Genomic DNA, 18983 nt, shown 5'->3' with positions numbered 1-18983 from the left:
ATGAAAGATGTGTGTGTGAGTGTGAGTGATTCATTTGAATAAAAACACACACCAAGCAAGAAGTCATCACCTCCAGTGTTACCTGCCTCCTTTTCTCTCTCTCACACCTCAGTGGTCGAGCAACATGAAGGCTCTATACGACAGCTTAGAGAAGAGAATCAACCAATGTTGTCACATGACAATGGTGACACTCAGTGTGTGTGTGTGTGTGTGTTTGTGTGCGACACACAAGCAGAAGAAAGACCAGACACACATTGGCTGGAACTGAATTTTACAGCTTAAAATCTCAACACTGACTAAACAAAGAAGGACAACTCTGGATCTCTGTGTCAGATGAGATTCAGAGACCTGAAGAGACAGACAGAAGGAGAGGCTATGGCCTATTTGGGGTGCTCGGGTTCGAATCCTGCCTAGGCAATTTCATGCACATCTTGCCCCATGTGTCTCTCTCCTGTCCTGTGTCTCCCTCCAACTGTCCTATCAAGTAAAAAAAACATGTTGAACAGGAGAAGAAAACATGTAGCCGGTGGGATGAGAGTGACTGGTTGGAAGACACGCTGCAGAGCTTGGGAATGCTGCCCCCTGCTGGCTAGGACAGAGAGGTACATGTACAGATATGTTTACGCACGCACGCACGCACACACACACGCACGCTCACACACACACACACACACGATCAACCAGTCAAATATTTCAACAATCATTATCAATTCGACCATGTAGGAATTTATTGAAGAGTAAGAGCAAGTATTTTACACAGACTCATCCATCCATCCTGCCATCCATCCTGCCATCCATCCATCCTGCCATCCATCCATCCTGCCATCCATCCATCCTGCCATCCATCCATCCTGCCATCCATCCACTCATCATTGGGTTGTCATTACGCTAAAATCATTTATAAAAATTCACCTAGAAAATTAAGAGTTAAGAAACCGTAAAATAACGTCTCAATCTAGTAAAAATTAAATTAAAACCGTGTGTTTCTAACTAACTCATTACGAAGCGCTTCTGCTTTTTAATAACACCAGGTCAGCTATAAACCAGACACACATACACTACATGATTAGCCAACAACATTTTAAAAAGCAGCAACATTATTGTGAATGTTTGGATCTGTGTGTGTTGATGTGTGTGTTGATATGTGTGTTGATGTGTGTGTTGATGTGTGTGTGCTTCAGCTCTCCTTCTTGCCCCAGCTGAACAAGCCCAACTTCTTCTTTTTAGTCTTGTCTTTCTTTACATCTAAGAAGAGAGGAGGGAGAGAAAGAAACAAAAGTATTATATCTCAACTAAGATTCCCTCTCACACACACACTGACTCCCTTCTGACCCACTAGCAGAGGAGAGGAGAGTGGTGGAGGAGAGGTGAACTCAGATTTTTGCTTAACTTCTCCCAGCACAGTTCTAGCTAACCGAGAGTGTGTATTCATGAGTGTGTGTGTGTGTGCAGGTGAATTGAGATAGGGCTAGGGGTCAGGTCCATTTCACTAATAGGAGTTCTGAAGGGAAGGTCTGATATGGAGGTTACCCATTAGTGATGAGGACAGTACATCTAAAACACACACGCCCTAAAGGAAAAGGGTACTAAAAAACATAAAAATATCCTATCTTCATCTTCATAATGTGAACGTTTTATGATAAAAGGTTTAGATAATGAAGGAATGTTTAGATAGTTTTGGTTGCTATGCAGCAAATTATATAAATGGAAAAAAGGAGAGTCAGAACCACAGAACAGAACAGATAGAATGTTAGAACCTCAGCAGGTTAGAACCGTGGCAGCTTAGAACAGGAAGTGAACTCACCTAGGTTCTTCATCATTATATCTAGCTGTTGATCCTCCTCTTCTTCCCTGAGAAGAACACAGAACATGATAATTCTCTCTCTCTCTCACACACACACCCACACACATACACACACACTGACAGACCTAACTGGCTACAGACACACACCTGAGTCTGTCATCGTCCAGGCCGTCTATGATGGCGTTCCTGTCGTTGACAATCTCTACTAGTTTCACCATAAGCTCCTCCTCTCTCCTCCGATCCCACTCGGTCTTCAGATGGTCTGTGCACACACACACACACGTCTTATAAAACACACAATGCCCTAAACCCATTTAATGTCTGATACACGCACACAGAGACACACACTCATACAGTCACACACACTCATACAGTCACAGACACACACACCCAGACACACACACCCATACAGTCACAGACACACACACCCAGACACACACACCCATACAGTCACAGACACACACACCCATACAGTCACAGACACACACACCCAGACACACACACTCATACAGTCACAGAGACACACACTCATACAGTCACAGACACACACACCCATACAGTCACAGACACACACACCCAGACACACACACTCATACAGTCACAGACACACACACTCATACAGTCACAGACACACACCCAGTCACAGACAGACACACCCAGACACACACCCACTCTGCCTCACCAGGTTTGTCCATCAGTCTCCTCAGCTCCTGCTCCACACTGGGCTGCTCCTCCTCCAGGTCCTGGCTCCTAGCGCTGCACACACACACACACGACACGGTCACTCACCTACTCGCATAGTTTTAAAGTACAGTGTGTGTGTGTGTGTGCAGGTGTGTGTGTGTGCGTGTGTGTGTGTGTGTGCGCAAGTGTGCTCACATGTACACCAGCTCAGACTCCCTCCTCATGGCCACCTGTTTGTTCCTGATGAGGTTGAACCAGTCGATCATTAGCTCATCCATCACAGAATCCTCCTCTCCCTCTGATGCATGCACACACACACACAGGCACACACACACACACACAGGCACACACAGGCACACACGCACAGGCACACACACACACACAGGCACACACACATTAGAGTTTAATAGTGACACACTTATCAAGGTCATGACAGATTCAAACATTACATTTCCTTCCTCCATTTCTGTCAAAGATCTCTCTCCTCTAGTTAGGAGCGTGTGTGCAGGTGTGTGTGTGTTAAGGTGTGTCTGTGTGTGTTAAGGTGTGTCTGTGTGTGTGCAGGTGTGTGTGCAGGTGTGTGTGCAGGTGTGTGTGCAGGTGTGTGTGTGTGCAGGTGTGTCTGTGTGTGTTAAGGTGTGTCTGTGTGTGTGCAGGTGTGTGTGTGTGTTTGTGTGCAGGTGTGTGTGTGTGTAGGTGTGTGTGCAGGTGTGTGTGTGTGCAGGTGTGTGTGTGTGCAGGTGTGTGTGCAGGTGTGTGTGCAGGTGTGTGTGTGTGCAGGTGTGTGTGTGTGTGTGTGCAGGTGTGTGTGCAGGTGTGTGTGTGTGCAGGTGTGTCTGTGTGTGTTAAGGTGTGTCTGTGTGTGTGCAGGTGTGTGTGCAGGTGTGTGTGCAGGTGTGTGTGTGTGTGTGTGTGCAGGTGTGTGTGTGTGCAGGTGTGTGTGTGTGCAGGTGTGTGTGCAGGTGTGTGTGCAGGTGTGTGTGTGTGTGTGTGCAGGTGTGTGTGTGTGTGTGTGCAGGTGTGTGTGCAGGTGTGTGTGCAGGTGTGTGTGTGTGTGTGTGCAGGTGTGTGTGCAGGTGTGTGTGTGTGCAGGTGTGTGTGCAGGTGTGTGTGCAGGTGTGTGTGTGTGTGTGTGTGTGCAGGTGTGTGCAGGTGTGTGTGCAGGTGTGTGTGTGTGTGTGTGTGTGTGCAGGTGTGTGTGTGTGTGTGTGTGTGCAGGTGTGTGTGTGTGTGTGTGCAGGTGTGTGTGCAGGTGTGTGTGTGTGTGTGTGCAGGTGTGTGTGGTACCCTCTTCAGAGCGGCGTAGCTGAGTCTCCAGCAGCACGCCTCGTGTCTCCAGGTCATTCAGGCTGGTCTCGATCTCCTCCAGCTCTCTCAGAATCTGCTGCTTTGGGATGTAGTCTGGCTTAGCCTGCACACACACAAGAAATGAAGGAATATTTATGCATGTATTCTTCTTATTCACATTAATGTAACAGCTTAATTGTTCGATATAACGTAACACACACACACACACACACTAACATACTGACCACAGCTGGCCTGCTCTCCAGGTCACTGTAGCTCCTTCCATTCAGGACACCTAAGAAGAGAGGGAGGGGAGAAAAGAAGAGAAGAAGAGAGGGAGGGGAGAGAAAAAGAGAGGAAGAGAGGGAGGGGAGAGAAGAAGAGAGGAAGAGAGGGAGGGGAGAGAAGAAGAGAAGAGAGGGAGGGGGAGAGAAGAAGAGAGGAAGAGAGGGAGGGGAGAGAAGAAGAGAGGAAGAGAGGGAGGGGAGAGAAGAAGAGAGGGAGGGGAGAGAAGAAGAGAGGAAGAGAGGGAGGGGAGAGAAGAAGAGAGGGAGGGGAGAGAAGAAGAGAGGAAGAGAGGGAGGGGAGAGAAGAAGAGAGGAAGAGAGGGAGGGGAGAGAAGAAGAGAGGGAGGGGAGAGAAGAAGAGAAGAGAGGGAGGGGGAGAGAAGAAGAGAGGAAGAGAGGGAGGGGAGAGAAGAAGAGAAGAGAGGGAGGGGAGAGAAGAAGAGAGGAAGAGAGGAAGAGAGGGAGGGGAGAGAAGAAGAGAGGGAGGGGAGAGAAGAAGAGAGGAAGAGAGGGAGGGGAGAGAAGAAGAGAAGAGAGGGAGGGGGAGAGAAAAAGAGAGGAAGAGAGGGAGGGGAGAGAAGAAGAGAGGAAGAGAGGGAGGGGAGAGAAGAAGAGCACGTGCTGATTACTATTTCCGTTATCGGCATTAACGTGAGAATATTATAACTCAATAAAATAAATATCGCCGTTAATCTATTCTGAAAGTTGGGTTGGGAGCTGGGTCTATACGACGCAAGCTATGAAGACTTTCACCTTGATATTTTAGCGCAGATGTATACCTAGCTGAATTGCACTGTAGTCTTCGAACCTGTGTGTATCCACCTTATTCCTAGCTCACATGATCCATTTCCTGAATTATGGGCGCGACTTCCGCAGCCGGCGATTGTCATGGTAACGCTCATAGACAGTCATTGCGGTAAGCTCATTCTGATGCGAAATTAAACATGTGGGAACACAGCCTGTTAAATCTGGACAGTTTGATCAGACCTCTGCCTTCTACTATCGAGGGATGGGAGGCCGACCTGAAAAAGGGGCCTCAAATAACGTACAATAGCATATTTAGCTACTTTATTAACTCTGTTGCTACGGACGGTGAAGCGATAAATGACCTGAAAAGCTCTGAGTCTTCTCAGTAGCTAGGTACCTCCACAGCAATAAAGTTGGTCGCGTTTTGATAAAGGAGGTGGGACACAACCTTATTTACCTTAAAGCAGACATAGAGCCTAGTCAGAGCCTCAAAGATCACCGGTCCTGGGTTTTAGTTTCATCGTCAGGTGAAATAGAAACGGCTGGGTGCTCATGTGTAGCTGGACCAGCACACTACTAACCCGCAAAAAATCCTATATGAACACTTGCATCCCACCTTTACTGACAGTACTGCAACTAAATCTGTGGAGGTCTTTCGTAGCCTAAACACAAAGTAGGATGCGGATTTCCTCCGTCGGCATTTTGTCCACAAAATGAAATGAGTACACATACGATAGTGTTTTGGGTGGTCTCTTCAAGGCTAGGTTTTCCAGCTACATTCTGTTGTAGTCCTCATCTGTTGGCAGGTGATGGAAACAGTAGCGTTTGTCACAAGAACAATCCCTTTTTGTTGTGGGTGTGTGTTCAACACTGTCGTTGAAGCTACAGATTTAGCTAAACAGCGCAACAGGTAGCCTACCAGAGCTCCGCAATGACATTTTATAACAATGATGATAACAATCAAATGACAACAAGTGTTTAAAAACAAACCAGTTTTAGTTAAATTACAGTTGAAATTACTTTCGAAAGAATCACTGTTGACGGCTGGCTGGGACTAACGTATAGCAAACTGCAACTTCCGCTACTCGCCGGAAGTTGCACCCATAATCATTTCTACAGTAGACCCCCTGAGAATAAGGTGGATACCTTAAGGTATGAAATTACCACATCAAACGTGACGTGCTAACATGGATGCAGCTATGAAGCCGCCGGGTTTGCTTCAGGGCTTATTTAATAGCAAAATTATTTAATCTATTTAATCTGTTAAAATTTTATCCCAATAAATGTTTTTTTTTGGTTGAAATAACATTAAAAGTGTTAACTTCAGATAGGCCTAACTGGATGATAATGTCCATGTAACAAGTTCAGATGGAACACTACTTAAAGTGTGAGGGAGTTTTATTAACTCACAAACTATACTGCTGTATAATAAACATCCACAAAATTAGATTTAGTCTGGAATATAAAATACATTTAAGACATGTTGTCTCAAAGCCTATTACGATATCCTGCTTAATATTGAACAATCCAGTCTTCCAATCCTATCTTGTTGAACCCAGCCATTTTTTGGTTGTTCACAATGTGTGCTTCTTGTTTTGGCTACCCGCAATGATTTGGGGCTATCTTGTTGTTATTATCAGTGACCTATGCACTTTGTAAAGCTCATGAATACATGTAAATGTAAGTGTTGCCTGCCATATATTACCGGAGCGAACGCTGCTGCTGCTACCGCTAAAGCTGCTGTTGCTGCTAGCTGTGTGCTTTGCTTGCATGTGATAGTTTAGGCTGGAAGTACTCTGGTGATAACTAAACTCAGCCTGACAATCAGTACACACAGCCTTAGTTTTGTTACCGAACCGTCTCAGAACTTTTTGAAGAGGAACTTCCGATCTAAAATCTCTCTCTCCATCATTCAGCTACCGTTGTCAGTTGAAATAATGTGACGACAGATGATTCCCAGGGTCTAAAAGAAACCTGCGTTAACGGCACAATTGTTTTTTTGGTTTTTTTTGTCGCGTTAAAATGAGATTGCGTTAAAGCGTTATTAACGCATTAACGCGTTACTATGTGTGTGTGTGTGTGTTTACCCTGGGTCCCAGGGCTGGTAGGCCCTGAAGCCTGCGAGTTTCCTGTACTTGCTGCCCAGGGCCTGGAGGGGGCCTCAGCCTTCCTGTCTGGGAGGAGAGAGGGGGTGGTCCTGGAGAGGAGGGTGGTGGGTCAGAGGGAGAGAGAAAATAAAGAGAGAGAGAACAGAGAAAGCTTAAGTGAGTGAACATACATCATTTAGGGTGCTCACAGTCTCTCTCTCACCTGTCTCTCTCTCACCTGTCTCCCTGTCTCTACTTTGGTCTTTACTTTGGTTTCTACTGTAGCTGGTCACCAGGAAGGGAACCCTGGGCTGGCGTGGTTACACTGGGGACAGCTTTAAACGCGACACCTCTTTGCCCAGGTGTGGGTATGGCAGAAATGAAGGGGCTGGCCCCCTGAAAATAGCCAATCAGGACAGAGCGTTTTTGAGTGGCAGGTATGAAGACCAATTCGAATGCAAGTTATGACTTAATGTGTCCCTTATTGGATCAGCAGCTGATATCAAGGATGAGACATTGTGCTGACTACAGGAAGAAGAGGAGGAAGACGAGGAAGAGGAAGAGAAGGAAGAAGAGGAAGAGGAAGAGAAGGAAGAAGAGGAAAAGGAGGAAGAGGATGAAGAGGAGGAGGATGAGGAAGAAGAGGAGGAGGAGGAAGAGGATGAAGAGGAAGAGGAGGACAAGGAAGAGTATGAAGAGGACGAGGAGGAGAAGGAGGAGGACAAAGAGGAGGAAGAGGAAGAAGAGGAAGAGGAGGAGGAATAGAAAGAGGAGGAGGAGAAGGAGGAAGAGGATGATAAGGAAGAGGAGAAGGAGGAAGAGGAGGAGGAAGAGGAGGAGAAGGAGGAAGAGGAAGAAGAGGAGGAGGAGGAGGAGGAGGAGAAGAGAGTATAGAGGAGGGGGAGAACAGAATCTTACTTGGTCTCCTTGGAGATGGGTTTGAGCTTTGACCTCCAGTCTGCTGGCGAGCTGCTGCTGTCTGGTGCTGTTGGAAACACACACACGTTGGAAACACACACACACACACACGTTGTATATATACACACACACATATTATATATACCAGTGGTTCTCAACCTTTTTTCAGTGATGTTCCCCTTGTGAAATATTTTTTTCAGCCAAGTACCCCCTAACCAGCGCAGAGCATTTTTGATTGAAAAAAGATGTAGGCCCTAATACACAGCGCTATGCCATTGTAACGGATGTGTTCAGAGCATGAACAGGCACAACTCATGGGTAGATTTTTAGATTTATTTGCTCCTGCAGAAGACAATGAAACAAATTGCCATCTTATGTTCTCTCTGTTTGCACCTCAGCTTCCCTCAAGCAATACAAAATGTAGTGTTCATTGAAACATTACATCACATTTTCAATGCACACTACTAGCCAAGAGCTATTCAAATTTGACCAGAAAACATTTAGCAAATCAACGTTAAGATCACAAAAAACTATATCCAGAGGATATAACAGTGCCAATATATATATATACACCCACACACACCTGGAGTGGTGACTGGTTTGGGAGATCCTTTGTCTGGAGTCTTCCCCCACAATGCACTGCGGCTGCTGGGGGTGGGGGGGTCAAAGGTGGTTCCTAGGTCGGCCAGGATGGAGGGGTCGGCTTTTAGCTTCACTCTTCCTTTCCTCCCTCCATCTGTCTCTTTCTTAGGGGTCACCATATCTGCAGGTCTGAGGAGGGAGACGCTGAGAAACTGCAGTACTGAAAGGCTGCAGTACTGAGAATACTTTTTCAACCTTTGAAACTTTTTTTCACAAATATTTTTTTAACCTTGAGAACTTGAAAAATTGAGTAGGATGCAGTATTGAGAGGCTGCAGTATTGAGAATATTTTTTCAACCTTTCAAAATGTATTTTTGAAAATAATCTTTTAACCTTTAAAAAAAGAAAAATATTTTTTTCAAATATGTGTGTGTATGTTCCACCTGTTGTCAGTCTTCTTCAGAGCCGCAGTCGTCCAGGCTGGTTTGGTATTGTTGTTGACTTCGGTTGATGTTGTTATTATTTTCTTGGAGAGAAAAGCTGCTGCCTCTTTCTTGCTGTTCTCTTCACTGGGAAACATCCCCTCCACTACCTTAGGCCCTCCCCCAACCACCTCCACTACCTTAGGCCCTCCCCCAACCACCTCCACTACCTTAGCCCCTCCCCCAATCTTAGTCACTCCCTCACCCAAAGTAACTTCCTGGCCCCCACCTGGACTTGCCCCACCGAGTACCTTCTTGCCCCCTCCCAACCCCCCCTTCAGGTTCACTACCACACTCACCCCCCTGCCTCCCCGGTCACTCCCTCCAGGCCCTGCTCCCTCCCCCTGGCCCCCCACAGCCAGGCTCCGGGCTGGGGCCACGACCTGGCTCTGGTCCCTGGCCTGGTTCTGGCTCTGGTTCTCCAGTCCGGTCGTGGTGTCACTCTGGAAGAAGTGAGCCCGGGCCTGCTGGGTCTTGCTGCTGCTGGAGGTCCGGGGCGTGGCCACAGGTCTGAGGCTGGATGGGGTGGAGGGCGTGGAGGGGCCGGAGGGGGTGGAGGGGGTGGAGGAGCCCGTGGAGGAGAGCTTCGGTGTGGGCCGTGAGGACAGGGATGAGGGGGGGGTGCTGGGTTTTTCAGTCCTGGAGGTCAGCCAGCTGGGGCCTGGTTTGGAGGCTGGGGTAGAGGCCGGATTTGAGGCTGAGGGAGTGGTAAAGGCTGTGATAGAGGACAAGGTAGAGGCTGAGGTAGAAGCCGCAGGTCGATATGTCAGCCAGCTGGGGCCCAGTTTGGAGGTCGGGGTAGAGGCCGGGGTAGAAGCCGGGGTAGGGGTGAGGCCGGCTGTATGCCTGGGGTTGACGCGTCTCCATGGCACCACGGGCGTGTTGTCGTGGCGCTCTTGGAGGGGCGGAGCCCCACGCTGGTGGGCGGAGCAGGTGAAGGATCCTGGTTCTGACCCGGCTGTGCTCGCCCCTGACAGCAAGGCACTGGAACACCCTACACACCTGGAGAACACATGAGCAGCTGGGATGGAGAGGAGAGAGAGCTCTGGTACATGGGGTGCTAGCCAACCCTCTCCCCTCCCCTCCCCTCCCCCCCACCCTCCCTCCCTCCCTCCCTCCCCCCTCCTTACTTGGCACAGTTCCTGTGGTACAGCCTCCCATCCACCAGATGGCGCTGGACCAGGTGGACGTGCTTCTGACAGCTCACACACTTGTTACTGAGGGTCCCAGCCAGCCTGGGCTCCGACACACCCTCCTTCTGGAGAGAGGGGAAGGGAGGGGGGGGGTGCTGTTTTGCTTAAAAAAAATCTGGTGATTGCAGAACTTCTCTCCAAGGGGTGAGGGAGGGTAAGAGAGGAGGGAAAGAGAAGGAGGAGGGTAGGATGGGGAGACTTACCTGTGCAGCAGAGCGGCTTTGTCTGGGGGAGGGTCTGAGGGGGGAGGGAGAGGGGGGAGGCTGGTAGGGGGAGGAGCCAGGGTAGGCCTTGGCTGTTATTGGCTGATTCTTCTTCCCAGAGGGCTGTTCTGTAGACTCCTCTGCTGGACGTTTCACTCCCGCCAAACCTCCAACTACACACACAGTACACACACACGTATGGTTTATATGAGTGTGTGTGCGTAAAGTCTATATCTGTGTGTGTGTGTGTGTGTATGTATGTGTGTATATAGTGGTGTGTGTGTGTATGTATATATTTACACATATATATATATATGTGTTTTTTGTTTCATAGATTATTTTTTTTAAATCTAGATTAATCTCACTGTAATCTTGGAATGAATCTAGATTAATCTAGATTAAAATGGCTCATTTGAATTCCGCCAAAGGCATTCAGAATATGTGTGCTACCCAAATAATGACTAAAAGTAAGTCTTTGAAAACGGATTCTCAAGCCAGGTGAGATTAGTTATCTTGGCTGATAGAGCTGTGCTGACGGGCTTGCCTCGGTTGCACTCAAACATAGTTTGACGACAACTCTTCCCCTGCGCTACATCAGTGCTTGGCCCGGCATCTTCTGCATTAGCGATGGGATGCTTTGCGTTTAGGTGGTATTTGATACCGGAATAACTCGTACAGTAAACTAATTCCGCATCGCACAAGGTGCAAACAACCATAGTTTTGTCGAGGTTTCCATTGGGAAGCTTCTTAAAAATACATTTTCCCTGAAGCAAACCCGGCGGCTTCATAGCTGCATCCATGTTAGCACGTCACGTTTGATGTGGTAATTTCATACACAAGGCATACACACAGGTTCGAAGACTCGTTCTCGCCCCCTACAGTGCAATTTGGTTAGGTATACATCCGCGCTAAAATATCAAGGTGAAAGTCATCATAGTTTGCGTAGTATAGACCCAGCTCCCAACCCAACTTTGAGAATAGATTAACGGCGATATTTTTTTATCGCCCGTTAAAAGTCTCACGTTAACGCAGCACGTTAACGCCAATAACGGCCCACCACTATATATATATATATATATATATATATATATATATATATATATATATATATATATATGTATATATATATATATATGTATATGTGTATATGTGTATATGGTGTACATAAGTGTGTGTATTTCGTGTGTGTGTGTATACATGTAGTTTGTATGTGGGTATACAGTGTGTATATATAGTATGTTTGTGTGTATATAGCGCGTGTGTGTGTGTGTACTGACTGGGAGAGCGGCCGTGGAAGTAGTTGTAGTACTGGGAGACGTATGTGAGGACACTGAGGCGGTCCGGGACCCTAAGGGCCAGCATGTCCTCCGCATCCAGCAGGGCAGGGATACCAAGCTGCTCCTCCGCAACACTGAACGCCTGCACAGGAGGAGGGGAGAAGAGGAGGAGAGGATCAGGAGGAGGGCAGGAGGAAGAGAGGAGGAGGAGAGGAACAGGAGGAGGAAGAGAGGAGGAGGGCAGGAGGACAGGAAGAAGAGAGGAAGACAAGAGGAGGAGAGGAGGAGGAGGACAGGAGGAGAGGAGGAGGAGAGGAGGACAGGTGAACAGGAGGAGGACAGGAGTAGAGGAGGAGAACAGAACAGGAATACAGGAAATGCATTTCAGGCACCAACACAACGATTGCTAATGTGTTCTGTCTCCCTCCCTCCCCTCTCTCCCTCCCCTCATGACACACCACATTGTCTACACTGTACACACCCAGGTACAAACAGAAACACTCTGGGAAGCCTAGGTCGGCAGCGTCTAGGGAGAGAGGGGGGAGAGAGACAGAGAGGGAGACAGGCCTTTCTTCATTCCTGTACACTCCCTCTCAGCGCATGACTGGAATAGCAGGCTGTGTGTGCAGGGACGTGCACAGGTGTGGGGAATTGTTGCCCGGGCAACAGCCTGTTTGCCCTGATGATCTGCCCCTCTGGAAAAAGAGCCGAAATAAACTTTTTTGGCAGCATCAATACGATGAGCCCATCATTAGCAACGGTAGATACAATAAAATTGCGATATCATCCAGTTTTGTGTTGTTCATCCATTGTTTGTATTTTCACGCCGGTGCACTGCGAGTGAAGGAGAGGGAAAACCTTTCACGTGACTTTTAGAAGTCATGGAGAACATGTTGATTGCTTTCTGGAGCTTGGATGAGAAAGAAGGTGACATGGTGCGTAGAGGGGGGAGTTTTTCATGTTAGAGCAATAGCCAAGTGTCTGTGCACGTCTCTGTGTGTGTGTGTGTGTACACGGTTAAGAATGTCGTGGCACTAAAATCCCAACACAAAAACTGAATTGTTGTATGTGTGTGTCTGTCTCTGACTGCTGTTTATACCTGTGCATGTGTGTGTGTTTACATCCATATGTAGGCCTGTCTGTCAACAGGAACTGGGCCTAGTCTAGCTAGAAGAAGATAATAGGAGGAGAGAGAGGAAAGAGGGAGAGGAGAGAGAGGGAGAGGAGGGAGCGGGAGAGGAGGGAGGAACAGGGAAAGGAGGAGAGAGGAGGGAGAGGAAAGAAGGAGAGGAGAGAGAGGAGGAGGGAAAGGAGAGAGAGGAGGAAAGAGGAGGAGGGAGAGGAGAGAGAGGAGGGAGTAAGAGGGAGAGGAGGAGAGAAGAGGAGGGAGAGGAAAGAAGGAGAGGAGAGAGAGGAGGAGGGAGAAGAGAGAGAGGAGAGAGAGGAGGAGGGAGAGAGAGGAGGAGGGAGACGGAGGAAGAGGGAGAGGAGGAGAGAGAGGAGGAGAGAGGAGAGAGAGGAGGAGGGAGAGAAGGAGGGAGGAGAGAGAGGAGGAGAGAGAGGAGAGAGAGGAGGAGAGAGAGGAGGAGGGAGAGCAAGTTGACACGCTCCAGCGATCATCTGGTCTGTCATCAAGCTGGAAACTCCCTGAAATCCTCCTTATCAGTGAGAAAGAAGAAAACATCAGCTTCCGTCTCAGGCCATTTTGGATCTGCCGGCCAGGGCCCGTTTGAGCACACTACAGCACAGTGGGACGCTGCAGCTGGAGCCACGATGGACGCCAGTTGCCTGTTTTAGAGTGTTTCTGGAAGAAACTCGGACAGGCACAAAGAGCAGTCCTGTCAGGTTGAAGGGCAGTCATGATGGACGGGTATGATGGAGGACTAAGTTCTGGTGGAACTTTGCAAGTTCTGGTGAAACTTAGCCCTGTCCAAGGTGACCTTGGGTGACTTAAAAGGCGCCTCCAAATAAAATGTATTATTATTATTAAGTTCTGGTGGGACTGTCTGAGAAGACACACACTTACTACTACCCCCCCCCCCCCTCTCTCTCTCTCTCTCTCTCTCTCTCTCTCTCTCTCTCTCTCTCTCTCTCTCTCTCTCTCTCTCTCTCTCTCTCTCTCTCTCTCTCTCTCTCTCTCTCTCTCTCTCCCTCTCTCTCTCCCTCTCTCTCTCCCTCTCTCCCTCCCTCTCTCCCTCTCTCCCTCCCTCCCTCCCTCCCTCTCCCTCTCCCTCTCCCTCTCTCTCCCTCTCCCTCTCTCTCCCTCTCTCTCCCTCTCTCTCCCTCTCTCTCCCTCTCTCTCCCTCTCTCTCTCACACACACACACACACACACTCACTTACTACCTCTCTCTCTCTCACACACACACTACCTCTCTCTCACTCACCAGTTTGTTATTGTCGTAGACATCATCCTTCTTGAGAGAATCAAAGTTACTGTGGGATGAAGGTGGACAAAGAGGAAGAGAATGGAGATGGAAAAAGAGGACATCAAAAAAAACTGATGGTAAACATGACTCTTATACCCACGTGTGTGTGTATGTGCGTGCATCATCTTTCCTGTGTTGAAACAAACTTACAACACAGGCATTAAGCTCGTTTCCAAACCTCAGACCATTTCAGGGGTGTCCGTGATCTCTTCACCAGGTTAAGAGTCAATACTTATACTAACAACTTAGCCAACAACACGACCATAACATAAACAAAGTACATTTTCCCCGAACACTGACATCATGTCACATAATAGCTGAGTAATCCGTCCGGTCTACCGTCACCGGAGCGGATATAGTCGTAAAAACACAGTGATCAGAAGTCTGGAGTCCGACGGTCAAACCGGGTCAAAACTGTGACTACAATTAACATCACTCCCATATAAACGGACACATTTGTTTTGTAAAGAGCTGAACTTTCACAGCGGAGCACAATGAACTGACAAACTATGAACTTCCACTGCCACGTAGGAATGAACGGCACTGGTTTCGTCCGAGTGCTGTGTTCTATAACTATAGGAAACACGTTTAACAACAGTAAGCGTCGTGAGGATAGGAACAAAGAAGTACCTAAACGTCAACCACAAAAAATAAACGTTACGATAACGCACGGGACTTGGTGAAATAGTAGCCTATGGCGATTCAGCGTAGTTATGTAGTTGAACTTAAATCTTAAATTGAATTTCCAGAGCTGGGTAATCACCCGGTTTTGGTCGAACCGGTGGAGTCACTTACATGAGGTCTGGACGGTGTTTGTGGATGAGCGCGCAGAACGCCAGCCCGTCCCGGAACGAGGTGGTCATGTTAGTAATAGACACATCCCGGTACCCGTTGCACTGAATCTTACACCACTGCTGAAGCGCTTTAACCGCCGACATCCCGCTCCGACACTTACACCGACCAGAACGAACAATGTCAAAGCAGCGGATGTACCGAATAAGGCACCGCAACTGACTTTTCAAAACTGTTTGACTGAGTTGAAATGAAGGTTTAGTTTGTTCCGTTTGGCGCGTCTGTCACAAGAGACAAAAAACGAGAGGTATTACCGAGAGCGTGTGCCTTGATACTACGGAACTTCAAACCAACTGACATGACACCTGAAAAGGTTCCCGTCGTCACGTAGGAGCAGGGCGGAGTCGGAGGATCTGTCGGTCACCAGGAGTGGGTTGGAATACAGCAACAGGAGGGGGGGGAGAAAGAGAGAGAGAGAGAGAAAGAAAGAGAGAGAGACAGAGAGAGATAAGACGAGAGAAAATAGGGAAGGAGAAAGAGGAGGATTATAAAGAGAGAGCGGAAGAAAGAAAGAAAGAAAGAAAGAAAGAAAGAAAGAAAAAGGGAGGGGATCTTTAGTGACAACTTTTAGAGCCACCAGCATTTGTAGTGTGAGTGTGTAGTGTGAGTGTGAATGTATAGTGTGCGTGTGTGAGGGTGTAGTGTGAGTGTGTAGTGTGCGTGTGCGAGCCTTGTACAATGCTTCAAAGTACACTGCTGGTGGTGTGGCCTAGATAGGTAAAACCAACCAGGTGAGTCTACCTGGACCTGTCCTGTCCTGCCCTGCACAGGGTGTGTTTGTGTGTGAGAGTGTGTGAGAGTGTGTGTCTGCTCAGTCACCTAATACCTGGCCATTATTATATTTAGACGCTGTTTAAGGACAATTATGGGGGAGAGGAGGAAAGAGGGGTTGGAGAAAGCAGAGGGAAAGAGAGGCAAAAACTTTTGAACTATCCCAGTTTAACTCTCTGGAGTAAGACAGACACAGCTCATCCAAGTCGATTCTTAAAGAGATAGTACACCCAAAACTGAAACATTATCTCTGGTTGTGGAGATGAAGGTGACATTTAAACAGTTCATCTGGAGAGGACTGTGAGGTACACTGTAGGCAGAGAGAGAGGGATAGAGAGAAGGAGTGAGGAATAGTATGTGCATGAGAGAAAGAGAGACAGAGAGAGAGTGAGGGATAATATGTACATGCCACTGTTTACAGGAAGTTGTTCCAGTGTTCTACAAAAACACACTTGGCAAGATGAAACTGAAGCATCAATCTCTCTTTATTTCCATCTCTCTCTTTCTCTCTCTCTCTCTCTCTCTCTCTCTTTCTCTCTCTCTTTCTCTTACTCTTTCTCTTTTTCTCTATCTTTCCCTCCCTACTTTGTTCATGGGTTTAGACTTTCTCAATATCTACTTCAAGTAGCATTTTTTGTGCCAAACAACTGAAACACAAACACACTCAACATTCTTCCTTGCACATACCTCCTATTCCCATTAACACCCCATTCTCTATCTCTCTCACTCACACACATATATAACACACACACTTCCAGAAATCCAGACAGGAAATGCCCTGAGTCAGCAGATCAGAATGCATCTTAGAGGAGACACTGTTAGCAACATGCTCCCTTCTCTCTGCCTCCCTCTCTGCCTCCCCTCCTTCCTGAAGTGATGTATGTGCCTTCTGAAAGGGCCCATCTGGATGTCTTTAGTGTGTGAATGTTTGCTGAGAGCCAATCAAAACAAAGCCAGCGTTTAGCCCAGCCAATCACAGTGTTGGATCAGTGGACGAGTGGCAGAACTTAGGTCAGGCCTTGATAAGGAATGGGAGGTGTGTGTGTGAGACAGAGCGTGCTCAGTGTGTGTGTGATGGAGAGAGAGAGGTTGGTTAGCTCAGTGTGATGGAGAGAGAGAGAGGTTGGTTAGCTCAGTGAGATGGAGAGAGAGGTTGGTTAGCTCAGTGAGATGGAGAGAGAGGTTGGTTAGCTCAGTGTGATGGAGAGAGAGAGAGGTTGGTTAGCTCAGTGTGATGGAGAGAGAGAGAGGTTGGTTAGCTCAGTGTGATGGAGAGAGAGAGAGGTTGGTTAGCTCAGTGTGATGGAGAGAGAGAGAGGTTGGTTAGCTCAGTGTGATGGAGAGAGAGAGAGGTTGGTTAGCTCAGTGTGATGGAGAGGTTGGTTAGCTCAGTGTGATGGAGAGAGAGAGAGGTTGGTTAGCTCAGTGTGATGGAGAGAGAGGTTGGTTAGCTCAGTGTGATGGAGAGAGAGGTTGGTTAGCTCAGTGTGATGGAGAGAGAGGTTGGTTAGCTCAGTGTGATGGAGAGAGAGAGAGGTTGGTTAGCTCAGTGTGATGGAGAGAGAGGTTGGTTAGCTCAGTGTGATGGAGAGAGAGAGGTTGGTTAGCTCAGTGTGATGGAGAGAGAGGTTGGTTAGCTCAGTGTGATGGAGAGAGAGAGGTTGGTTAGCTCAGTGTGATGGAGAGAGAGGTTGGTTAGCTCAGTGTGATGGAGAGAGGTTGGTTAGCTCAGTGTGATGGAGAGAGAGAGGTTGGTTAGCTCAGTGTGATGGAGAGAGAGAGGTTGGTTAGCTCAGTGTGATGGAGAGAGAGAGAGGTTGGTTAGCTCAGTGTGATGGAGAGAGAGAGGTTGGTTAGCTCAGTGTGATGGAGAGAGAGAGAGGTTGGTTAGCTCAGTGTGATGGAGAGAGAGAGGTTGGTTAGCTCAGTGTGATGGAGAGAGAGAGGTTGGTTAGCTCAGTGTGATGGAGAGAGAGAGAGGTTGGTTAGCTCAGTGTGAGTGTGATGGAGAGTTACAGCCAGTTCCTGATATGTATCACCCAAAACTGTTTGTTCAGTAAGTGTGTGTGGAGAGAGAGATTAAATCACCACCTTTGATTGGCTTGATCCGGTTTGTGCATGACTAATATCGCACTGTACTGTAGCTGGTTGATAAACCAAATAAGGTTAATTTAAATTGCAGTCGCAGTGTAACTCTACAGGAGGGTATCTCTCCTGGAGCAGGGTTGGAGTGTAACCCTACAGGAGGGTATCTCTCCTGGAGCAGGGTTGGAGTGTAACCCTACAGGAGGGTATCTCCCCAGGAGCAGGGTTGGAGTGTAACCCTACAGGAGGGTATCTCCCCAGGAGCAGGGTTGGAGTGTAACCCTACAGGAGGGTATCTCTCCAGGAGCAGGGTTGGAGTGTAACCCTACAGGAGGGTATCTCTCCAGGAGCAGGGTTGGAGTGTAACCCTACAGGAGGGTATCTCCCCAGGAGCAGGGTTGGAGTGTAACCCTACAGGAGGGTATCTCTCCAGGAGCAGGGTTGGAGTGTAACCCTACAGGAGGGTATCTCTCCTGGAGCAGGGTTGGAGTGTAACCCTACAGGAGGGTATCTCCCCAGGAGCAGGGTTGGAGTGTAACCCTACAGGAGGGTATCTCTCCTGGAGCAGGGTTGGAGTGTAACCCTACAGGAGGGTATCTCCCCAGGAGCAGGGTTGGAGTGTAACCATACAGGAGGGTATCTCTCCTGGAGCAGGGTTGGAGTGTAACCCTACAGGAGGGTATCTCCCCAGGAGCAGGGTTGGAGTGTAACCATACAGGAGGGTATCTCTCCAGGAGCAGGGTTGGAGACTTAATCATGCACAGCGTTATGGGAGCTCCCTGCTGACACACTGCTGCAGACCTAGCCCTAACAAGGAGGGAGAGAGGGGCACAGTGCTGCAGACCTAGCCCTAACAAGGAGGGAGAGAGGGGCACAGTGCTGCAGTAACAATGAAGGAGGGAGAGAATAGGACGCTTGGTGGGGATTATCACTATCTGGTTCCTGAGTAAAGCATAAACACAAGTAAACAAAAGGGTCAACAAATGAGATGTTGTTTACAGAGAACAGATATGGTGTGTCATTGTAGTATGAGAGAGAGAGAGAGAGAGAGAGAGAGAGAGAGAGAGAGAGAGAGAGAGAGAGAGAGAGAGAGAGAGAGAGAGAGAGAGAGAGAGAGAGAGAGAGAGAGAGAGAGAGAGAGAGAGAGAGAGAGAGAGAGAGAGAGAGAGAGAGAGAGAGAGAGAGAGAGAGAGAGAGAGAGAGAGAGAGAGAGAGAGAGAGAGAGAGAGAGAGAGAGAGAGAGAGAGAGAGAGAGAGAGAGAGAGAGAGAGAGAGAGAGAGAGAGAGAGAGAGAGA

The 18983-nt window shown here is 48.2% G+C and overlaps 1 protein-coding gene across 1 annotated transcript; it reads right to left on the bottom strand.

The window, feature by feature from the left end:
• Positions 1–703: 703 nt before the first annotated feature.
• On the bottom strand, positions 704–15145 carry micall2b (mical-like 2b). The gene is made up of 16 exons (XM_084685890.1): positions 14775–15145; positions 13938–13986; positions 11552–11693; positions 10275–10447; positions 10009–10136; positions 8840–9880; positions 8398–8585; positions 7815–7881; positions 6897–7006; positions 4021–4070; positions 3776–3899; positions 2684–2786; positions 2487–2560; positions 1952–2066; positions 1805–1851; positions 704–1245 (listed from the first exon to the last, which is right to left on the bottom strand). The coding sequence occupies exons 1-16, from the start codon at positions 14915–14917 to the stop codon at positions 1178–1180; spliced, it is 2622 nt and encodes an 873-aa protein (XP_084542016.1). The 5' UTR covers positions 14918–15145; the 3' UTR covers positions 704–1177.
• Positions 15146–18983: the final 3838 nt, after the last annotated feature.

Source organism: Hypomesus nipponensis, chromosome 21 (assembly GCF_054491055.1).
Source record: "Hypomesus nipponensis isolate SF chromosome 21, ASM5449105v1, whole genome shotgun sequence".
In the NCBI taxonomy this organism is placed as follows: domain Eukaryota; kingdom Metazoa; phylum Chordata; class Actinopteri; order Osmeriformes; family Osmeridae; genus Hypomesus; species Hypomesus nipponensis.
Note: the sequence above shows the minus strand (reverse complement) of the source record. Positions and strands in the feature narration are given on the sequence as shown.